This window comes from Lipotes vexillifer, unplaced genomic scaffold, assembly GCF_000442215.2.
Source record: "Lipotes vexillifer unplaced genomic scaffold, Lipotes_vexillifer_v1.1 scaffold1227, whole genome shotgun sequence".
Taxonomy (NCBI): Eukaryota; Metazoa; Chordata; class Mammalia; order Artiodactyla; family Lipotidae; genus Lipotes; species Lipotes vexillifer.
Window position 1 is genome coordinate 86,565 of NW_006790683.1, and position 10,525 is coordinate 97,089.

At 48.0% G+C, this 10,525-nt stretch overlaps 2 protein-coding genes across 2 annotated transcripts in view; one reads left to right on the forward strand and one right to left on the reverse strand.

Moving 5' to 3' along the window:
- Positions 1–6,333, reverse strand: part of ZDHHC3 (zDHHC palmitoyltransferase 3) — a 46,123-nt gene extending 39,790 nt beyond the window's left edge. The window contains exon 1 of the mRNA XM_007463894.1: positions 6,080–6,333. The gene's annotated coding sequence lies outside the window, so the exon portion shown is untranslated. The remainder of the gene's footprint in view (positions 1–6,079) is intronic.
- Positions 6,334–6,397: 64 nt separating this feature from the next.
- Positions 6,398–10,525, forward strand: part of EXOSC7 (exosome component 7) — a 30,576-nt gene continuing 26,448 nt past the window's right edge. Inside the window, exon 1 of the mRNA XM_007463895.1 lies at positions 6,398–6,469. Within this exon, the coding sequence (XP_007463957.1) occupies positions 6,413–6,469 (57 nt within the window). The 5' untranslated portion in view covers positions 6,398–6,412. The remainder of the gene's footprint in view (positions 6,470–10,525) is intronic.

Below are 10,525 nucleotides of genomic sequence, written 5' to 3' on the forward strand. Positions count from 1 at the left end.
AAAAGGCAACAATATATCACTGATTTAGCTACTCAATATTTGTCAACAAGTGTTATAGTACATGGAACCCTTTGCAATCAGGTGCATGATCTCACCTGACACTGAACTGCCCCTGGCCTCTGTTAGGGTAGGTTCCAAGATGCCTTCTGCTTGGCAGCTGCCACAGTGCAGGGCACACCCAACGTGGAGCGGGGCCCTGACTCTTACTGAAGGTCTACTATACTGGGCTGTATGCTAGACGCACCTCATCCTGCTCTATCCTCACAGCTACTCTACCTTGTAGGATAAGTTCTCACTTTCCCACCCCCTTTTAGAGGTGAGAAAACTGAGGCATGGGAAGATTACCCTATGTTCATACTGCTAGGAAGCAGTGGAGACAGGATACACTCCCAAGCCTGCTCTCATTCCAGAGCCTACCTTTAACTACTCACTACAATCATTAACTTTGCCCATTAACTAGAAACAAAAGGGGGAAGGGTGCTGATGTTTCTACCAGTGACCTTGGCTTACTTACTGTTTGAATCTCTTGCCCACACATGGTCACCCAGAGATGGCACTCTCGGGTGGGCCACATGCAGTGCTGTTCATAGACCACAGACCTGAACTTAAGCATTTTGTGCTCTAAGCTGGGGCCCTGGCTAAACACCAGCCACCATTCAGAAGACTGATCCTGCCTTAACTTAGGAAGCAGGAGGGCTGTGAAGCTTCAGCCAGGAGGGTCACCCTAAGATTGAATCCCTAAAATCTGCTTCTGCTGGGGAACATTTCCTGTAGGGCCAAGTTCTAGCACGCTGCTTTTTCTGAGGGAAAGCCCACCCATGCTAGGGAGAGACCAACCAGCAAAGGCTGAAAATGGCACCTGGCCCCACACTGTGCCATGTGCAGATATGCAGCCACTATGACATCACCCAGGCAAGAGCGTGGCTTTCCTAGGGACTAAAAGCAAAAGTGCTTAGAGGGATCTGAAAGAGGAGTTAGGGAAGGAGAAGAGAGAACCAGTTACTATAACTGTACCAGGCTTCAAGGAGGGGAGCCATTTTGCTTTCAGGTCCCTGCTGATCCCACTCACCTCAGGCAGGCCCTGTAAGTGGCAATGCAAGAGCAGAGCCTTGGGAGGAACCTGGGCCCAAGGAAACAAGACTCTACAAGTCCACAGCCCCCACCTCCCAGGCGAGGCATCTGTTAGAGGCCTTTGGAGATAGATGGGAGACTAGTGCTAAGCAGAATGAAGACTGGGCTTGGAGTCAAGAGGCCAGAATTCTACTCCCCATCCTGCTGCTCACTAACCTCACGATTTGGGGCAAGACAGTTACCCTCCATGGGCCTCAGTTTCCTCACCCATAAAACAAGAGGGAACATTGAGCTGATTGCTAAAGTCCTCTGCAGGGCTGAGATTCTGATTCCTCTGTTCTCAGAAACAAATGCAACATCTTTGTTAATTTCTTGGATTTTTCTTATTATTAAAAGTATCCTTTAACTTTCTTTCCCCATTCTTTGTTAATATTCAAAAAGAAACATTGTCTGTTAGCAATCTTCCTGAGCATGTTCAATTTTTTCAATGAAGTATGGCATGTAATTACCACTTCCTTTGTTCTTTCATTTAATGTTTTGCAGAGAGGGACAAGCACTATCAAAATACATCAAATATTACAAAATGGTAAAAGAGAGAAGTCTTAAAGTCCAAAGTTAAACATGACCATTTTTCAATGTTTAAATGTCTCTATATCCGAGATCTACTGTGACTTCTATAACCTGGTAAGATAGGCATTTTCGTGTAAAATGAGGTTTAGAGAGGTTGACTTATTCAAAGTCACAAAGCAAGTTAGTGGCAAAGTCTAGATCACTGGAATAGATGCCCAATAGTCTTTCTACCATAGATCATTATCTTCCTAGCCAACCTGCCTTTCTAGATTCTCTGCTACTCTTTCTTGGGTTAGAAACGCACACTTTGTACAAAGCAAAGTCAAAACTTATTGCAACAGAACTGCGGCCAGAACTGTACTTGTCCCACTAGGGCCATTGTCCTAAGGTGAAAAATCAATCCTACTCCAAGGCATTCCATCCCCACTGACCCTGAACAGGAGATAGTCATGTCTCAGGTAGACCAGAAAATCCAAAGAGTTCAATCAATGGAATGTTACCAGGAATGTTACAGTTTGGAAGAAACTATGAAAAGAGGGAGTTTTCCTGGTGTTTCCTCACATTGCCTGGATGAATAACTGAATTAGGTGGGACATGCAAGGCAGTCTTCTTACCTACACAGTCAAAAGTCAGCAATAACCTGGCCATTTGTCTCTGGAAATCTGCTTTTGAGGAGGAAGGCAAATGATTTTAAAATGCAGAAAACAGGAAGAAATTCGAGGCAGCATGGCATTAGCCTTCTTATTTCCCCCAAAAGGTCAATAGCCAATCACACCTTCACTGCTGCTTCAGCTTCTGCTACTTCCTATGGCTATCAGGGTGTGTATGTATTTAAATACTTCCAGATTTGCTAATCAGGACATGTGACGCCTTTTTCTCACACATGCCCTAATGAAAGACACAGGAAGCACCCTGCCATTTGCTCAGAATGAAACACATGTGAAGACCCTTCCTCTAAATGAGAATAAGCTTTACCTATGTATTCCCATCAATTTTTCTATCACTGGAACCACAAGTTATGATTTCTAGAATGACAACACAGACAGACCTGCTGGCCTGACTATGACAGGTTATTTATACCGAGTATTCTTTAAGACAAGGCACAGTCAGGACAAATGCAAAATGTTTAAAGGAAACAGATCTATAGGGAAAACAACAGCTCACTTTTGCTTTTCTGGGGTGCTGGGCTAATTGTGAGAACGCAAAGGAAAAGGCCTAAAACCTGGCTACCTCTGTTCAAGACTGGGAATAAAATGTTCCCTTGCTGGGCTTTTAAGAGGTCTCTTTCGAGAGCTCTCTGCAACTTCAGCACCACGGACTCAGCACTGCCCCAAGCTCTCCTGTAACTGACTGTTTTTGCTTTAATTAACCAAGGCTAGGTGGGACAGATTTACTCTATCTCTGTAATGTTACTGTTATCTGCCAGTGGCTAGCAGCAGCTCTTTACCTGTTGCTCTTGATGCCTGGCCTGCACAATTAGCACCTTAATATAGGCCGGCCTCTCATCTAAGTACCATGTGTCTCAATTGAGCACTTTATTTTGTCTTGTTCATGTACTAGTTCAAGAACCTGGGCTCCGCAGTTATAAGAAACCTTAAACTCCTTTTAGGCAGGTGTGTGTTTTCAGTTTCTTATCTCTTCAGGCCCACGAGAACACTAGGGACACAAAGGCATGCAAACAAATACTTCCTGATTGTTTGAAGAGCTTCTAGATATCTATTCTGGGAATAAGCACGTGGTTGGAATCTGGGTCTCCATGCCTACCTCAACCCTCTGTACCTGATCCATTGGGCTTCTCTGCCGTTGAGGGATCTCAGGTACTTTGAGTTAAGCTCTACTTGGTCTATATGTAACCTTTTCCCTTACCTAAAAGAGTTGGCTGAAACAGACACATGAGCTTCCCATCAGCACCACGTTCAATGTTCCTCTAGAAAAAGGAACAGATTCCTTGCTTTTGGAATTAAAACTAACTATAACTTATAGGGCTTTACCACTTCCATAACAAACACAGGCCTCCTTCAAATACTCTGGTGAACAAAATGAAAGGGGACAGCTACATAAGGGGATGGTTAGGAATGCAGGTATGGGAGCTAGGTTTTCTGGTCTCAAATCCTGGCTCTACCACTTACTAGCTGTGTGACCTGAGACCTTGGTCAAGACAGCCTCTCTGCACCTCAGTTTCCCAATCTGTAAAATAGGATAATAGTACCTGCCTCACAGGGCTATTGTTAATAGGACTGAATCAGTTAGTCTTTGTAAAGTGCTTTAGAGCAGTGCTTGGCACATAATAAGCACTATTATGCTTAAGTTACTGTTAGATGAAATTAATAAGAGTACAGAGATTTAGAACAGACAGGCCTATAAATCAGTATGCCTCCAAAAGAATCTGACAGTGATGGGAAAACAAGCAGGTTAACAGAATAATAAGCCATCCTTGGTGTTTTGATTTTCTGGCAAACATACCATCTTTGAATTGCTTCAGTAAACCAAAAAGAACTCTGGATTTATAGGCTTTTGAAATGTCTAACACATTATCACAACATATGTGATAAAAATGTTCTGGCTGCATTCAAGCAAAACAATTAGTGAAGGTGTCATTGTTTTAGTAGAGAATTTTAAATGAACATTCTACTGTTTACACCTCTTATATCTACTTTGTCTAATATGTCAGACATTGTTCATAATGTTATTTAGCAAATACAGCCAACCCTTCTCCAGCAAAGAAACTTAAGTCAATTATCAGGGGAACACTTCAAATGTATGTTCTATATTTTAAGATTCATTGAAAGATGAATCTTTATATAAAGATGAGTCCATGGTATCCGAACTCAGAATTTTCTTTCAGTGTCTTTTCTGATCTATTCACTGCCACTTTTTAAACTCTCAATCTTCTTAGATATCCTAGCTACTAAAATTCCACATCCAGGGCCTCTCCTTTCTGAGCAATCTCTAGCACAAGATACCATTTCTAACATCAGCAGTCCCTTTTTATCTCACCACGGAGGTCCTCTCTAGAATTCAGGCGTCCAACCACACAAAGGCATCTATGTGCCACAACAGGTGGGGGCACCTGTGCTTTCGTTAGGGAGGAAACACTCCCAGTTTCACCTCTCCTAGTTACCCTGGAGGGCAAAGTTCAACACTGCAGGATGTCTTCCCTGTAGGTGCACCTGCAGAGAATTATGTAGAGACATCAGAAACAACTAATGTCCAGTCTACTAAGAAGTGATCATCTATTTTGGGGCTCAGCAGTTTAGTGCTTAAGAATATGGGCAGGTACTTCCTCTCCATACCCTCCTCGGACTGACCTCCCTATCCCACTGTGTTCACTAGTGCCACTGTCATAGCTCTTAACCACCATGTTCTGTGGTTATGCTGGCCCTGGGTCCTTCCCCTCTGCCTGGGGAGCTTCTCTGGGCAGAAGTTGTGCTCCACTTTCTTAGTGTTCCAAAGCCAGCACAAAGCCCATCTATGCTAAGCTCCCAAGAGTTATGTGTGAAACTGTATTTGAGCTACTATCTGAGAAAACCCAAATGTTCTTTGGATGATCAAGCTGTCAAGGGTTACTTTCACTTTTGAGTACAGGGAGGTTCCTCAAAAATGGGGCATTTGGAAAAGTCATCAGACCCCCTCTTTGTTTCTGTCGTTTGGGGTTAACTTTCCCCCATTTATCCACGTGGCCCCTTTAAAATTTTTTCGTGCCCTGTCAGCCCCGCCTTAATGGGCTCCTTCAGTGACCCCACATTCACCTTGCAGGTATCCTTTCTGAATATTCAAGGCCCATTCTTACGTGGCCACGAGCGGGGCTGGCATTTTTTTCGTCCACGGCTCCCAGCGATCACTAGTCACTGCTGGGAAGCGCTGGGAACGCCTGGGCACTGCGCCCCCCCAGCCAGCGCCGACCAAGACTCTCCCCCACTACTCTCTTTGGGACAATGCTCCGGCAGCCACCCGGGGCAAGGGGATCCTGCAAAGGTTCCGGGTCAGCGTTCGGTCAGCCAGCCCCAGAGAGAGCGCGGGGGTGGGGGTGGGGGAATCCCTGGGGTGAAGACGCCTCGGGACTAGTGGGCATTCACTTCTGGCCCAGACCCTTCCCACCGGGAACGACCTAAAGAGGTCTTTATCGCCTCTTTCTTTTCCACCATTCTAGGGGACCAGAGAAATGCAAGACAGGGGGCAGGAAGGAGAGCAAGGAGACGGCCTCTCAGGCCAATCACGACGTCCGCCTCCCCTCACTCGGAGTGAGTCTGTCTCTGTCTGTCTGTCTCTCTCTCTGTCTCTCTCTCTCAACACACACGACCTGCTACTTCAACTTCAGCTCTGAGCAAACTGCGCCGCACGTCTCTCCTACTACGAGTCCTCCAGTTCCGGCCCCGGCCCGTGCCTCTCGTCTCACCCCAGCTTTTTCACCCAATCCCAGTTTCCTCACCCAACTGACCGTGAAGCTGGAGGCAGTTCCCCAGTCCCAGGCCCCCGGTGGGGCTTGGCTGCCGCCGCCGCCGTCGCTCCCCCTGCAGCCCCCGACCCGCGATCCGGCCTCGGGCTGCAGCGATGGCTCCCCGGCACGAGGCGCCGCGGCTCCCTGGACCCGGCCAGACACAGGGCGGCGCGCAAGAGAAGCCCATCGAGCTCCCGGCTGTGGTGGCGGTGGTGGCGGCGGCGGCTGCTGGAGCGGCCGCCGCGCAGGCTGATGACGCATGGGCGCGGAGGGGGCGTGGTCCGCGGGGGAGACGCTGGCAGATGACATCTGGCGGCGGGGAGGCTCGGCAGCATGGCGTTTGTGGCGCTGAGTGAGGCGGAGAAGGTGTACATTGTGCATGGCGTTCAGGTAGCGGCAGCAGCGGTACCGGCGCCGGCCGCAGGGTTCCCCTAGGACTGCGGCTGACTGGGTTTACCTTGTGATTAAACCGCTCGGCGGCCGGCGTGTGCAGATCGAAGCCGGCAATGAGGGTGTATTTGGGACCGGGCGGCGAGAATCCATTTAGGATTTTATGTGTACTTGCTTCTTTCTGGATCTACAAGGTTCCACACCCGGGTAGGAAGCGGTGGGCAGTCCCTGATTCTGTTAAAGACCCTCTCAGCCTTTGAAGGCTGAGCTGTCCCATTTTTGTTAGGTACATATTCTATCATAATTTTTATCCCATTGAATCTTTGTAACAGTCCTGAAGGTAAGTATTATCTCTACTTTACATATAAGGAACTATGCTCAGAGAGGTTAGATCAGTTGTCTGAGGTCACAAAGTAAGTGTGTGGTGGTGTTACCCGAAAACAGCGTTTGCCTCTTGGTGGGTGTCGAGCCAAAAGACACAACCAAGCCAAAGATTGGGAGAAGGAAGGATCTATTAATTGCAGCAAGTGAGGGGAGGCTGAGGATCTTTTCCAAAGCAGTGTCTATCCAGTTAGCAAAACTGGAGAATAAGCTAAGGGCACATGCATATTCATGTAGGGGCTTGAGCAGAGGAGAATTTAGCATAGAATTGGGGCAAAGGTTAACAGCCTCCAAGCTCTAGTTGATTGGAGTCTCCGAAGGTCAAAAAGGTCAACATCATCCTTCCTCAGTTGAGACCAGCTTGGAGTCTTATCCTGTAGTTACCATCCTCTAGCTGGGGGGGCGGGGGGGGGCCTTAGTTCTTGTAGAACAAGTCAAAGATCTGTATCAGATTGTTAAGTAAATACCTTGAGGAAAAACTAGGGCTCTGTCTTATCTCAGCTGTTATTTCTTCACTGCTTTTCCTTTTTTCCTGCATTCTTTACTTCCCTCAAGATCATTGACTACAGAGACCTGTTCAAGGGCAAGCATTATGGTCAGGCTTAGATCACAAAAATGCTTAGGCCTAAAATGGCTTCTCTTATGTCCAGAAAGCCATGCCTGGTTCTCTTTTTCGGGCCCCCTACCCTCTCTGATTAAAGTGGACCTGGGATATAAATCCAGATCTTTCTGATTGCAAAGCCCAACTTGACTTGCATGCCACTTTCCCTTTTTTAAAATAGGGATTCAAAGGCAAAGGCCAGAGAGACTCCCCACTTCTACTTTTCTTTCTTCTGTCTTCTGAAAGCATGTTGGGGAAATAAGGGGGAGGGCAAGTTCTGAACCCCACCATTTTCCTAGACCTTAAATAGTATATTGACATATATTGCTGTATTGTTATCTTTTTAGGTAGTACTTTTTCCCACATTGGTTCAAAGTTTCTTTAGAACCCTATTTTGCATTTCTTTGTACAACTTTTGTTTTACTAACTTGTATCAAACTGGTTTTTATATTCAGGAATTTGGGGGCAGGTGTCAGAATTTCCAGAATTAGCATTTAATCCTCTTTTGGGGTTTGCTTAACTAGCTAAATATGTGCTTCTTCCTCCATGAAGAGACACTGCTAACCTCCGTCTTAGCCCAGTGATTCTGAAACCTTGAAGCGCCTTTTACTCACAAAATACAGCTTCGCGGGCTTTACCTGGACCTTCTGAATCAGAATCTCTGGGGCTGGGGCCTGGGAATGGGTATTTCCATAAATGTTGGGAGATTCTGTTGCAGTCACCAGTTGTTGGGCTATGGGCAAGCCTCTGGCCTGGTCCAGCCTGGAGTCTGCTGCAGAAATCTTTGCCCGGCCCCCTGCCTGAGGTTGTTGCAGGAAGGGGGACCCCTTCCAGGGCCCAAGAGTGGGCTCTTGTCTGACACTCAGAAATGAATTGTCTGAGGGGACACACGTGCTGACAAAGCAAGAGACTTTATTGGGAAGGGGCACCTGGGCAGAGAGCAGCAGCGTAAGGGAACCCAGGAGAACTGCTCTGCCACATGGCTCACATTCTCAGGTTTTATGGTGATGGAGTTAGTTTCTGGGTTGTCTCTGGCCAATCATTCTGACTCAGGGTCCTTCATGGTGGCGTGTGCATCACTCAGCCAAGATGGATTCCAGCGAGGAGGATTCTGGGAGGTTGGTAGGACATATTGACTGGTGTCCTCTCTCCTTTTGACGCTTCCCGAATTCTTGCGGTTGGTGATAGCTTGTTAGTTCCGTGTTCCTTACCAGGACCTCCTGTTGTAAGATAACTCATGCAAATGGTTACTATAAGGTCTGGCCAGGGTGGGCGGTTTCTGACAGTGGTTCCCCTAACAAGGTCACATGACCTCCTGCTTCTGTTTGAGTGAGGACTTGGAGTCAGACTGAGCAGGGATCCTTTCCCGGCTCCACCATTCACAGTAAGAGTGATTCTTACCTGAGTAGGCGAGCTAGCGCCCCCTGTGTAAAATGAGAACACATCCATCTGGGATTGTGAGGAATGATGAGAAAAGAGAATATGGACCACCTGGCACGTGGTCAACCCTGAAGAGAAGTTGGCTCCCTGTCAAGATTTTTCCATCGGAAGTGTGGCTTTGTCCGGAACCATCCATACTATATCCGCAACCTTCCTAGTGACCCCATGTGGGGTTCCGCCTGTGGCTGTTGAGATTTAAGCTCTTTGGATATGGAGGGCTAGAGATTGTTAAATTGTCTCAAGACAAGGGGGATTTGTGGCCAGGCCTAGAAAGTCCCTAGGCAGCTCTGGGGCACTGCCTTTTTAGGGCTCCAGCATGGATCACGTAGACTGTGTGGCTCTGCCTGTCTTTATGTCTCTGGTGACAGCCCTACTTCTCTCTGCTGAAGTGTCTCACTTCACAGCCACTTGCTGTCCAGCTGCCCTCCACCTTGGTACATGCCATCCCCCCACCTTTACTTCTGTGAGGTCTCTCCAGCCTCCCTCCACACCATGACCTGTCAGCTCCTCTTTAACTCCCTTTCCCTCCCAAGTATTTCCCAGATCACAGATCAGATTCCAAGGAGAGAATCAGTTTCACGCCCCAAAGAGCTGGCCACTCTCTGGATTGTATGCCTTTGGGTCAGGCCCTTTGCAAGGTGAGTGGGATCCCATCCTAAAGGAATGCAGGCCCACCCAACAGGCTTGGAAGATGGAACGAGGGCAACATCTCGTTTTGCCTGCTGTGTCTGGGGCCTGGGCCTGCAAAGCTGGCCCTTTCCGAAGTAGGGTGGCTTTCTCGTAGGGGAGGCCATGTGGCCTCAGTTCTCCTCCAGCACGCTCTGCGCTCTTGGACAAGCCAAAGCAAGGTAGTGGGTGGGGGTGGGAGGTGGTTAGCGTCGCCTCAGAGGACTACTTTAAGTCTAAATCCTTGCAAGTGTGTTAGATTAGGAGAGCCAACTGACAACTCCCAGTAGGAAGTAGGACTGGGTTACCTGGGTGTGAGGAACAGCAACTCTGGGTTGGGTCATCTGTCCTGCCACTCTGTCACAAACAGGAGGTTAAACTTGGCACCTCAATGTCCTCGTTTGTAACCTCTCTCCTGGTTGTTTTTGAGCATTCAGTGAGTTAATATGTGCTGCCGGAAGCAGAAGAAGGAGCTGCTGAGCAGGGACTCCTGTGTGCTGCACTGTGCTGAGGATTCTCCTATAACTCTGTAGGGTTGGGGTTATTCCCGTTTTATAGACAAAGAGACAGACTCAGAGCTGTTGAGGAACTAATTTGCTCAAGGTCAAAAAGCTGGCGTGGAACAGCGGAGTTTTAAATATAGGGTGGCGGTGACTCTGTGCCACACCCAACCAGCAGGGTTGTTGTGATCACACAGGTGACAACTTGAAAGTCACGAGGAGCCATCCTAGCATCCAGAAGGCCTTTACCTAGAAAGGTGCTCAGTCCCCTCTGCTGAGAACAGGGTTCCACTCCCTGGTGTGGTCTGTCACCTGTGGACATCTCTATTGATTTTTTTTTTTTTTTGCGGTACACGGGCCTCTCACTGTTGTGGCCTCTCCCGTTGCGGAGCGCAGGCTCCGGACGCGCAGGCTCAGCGGCCATGGCTCACGGGCCCAGCCGCTCCGCGGCATGTGGGATCCTCCCGG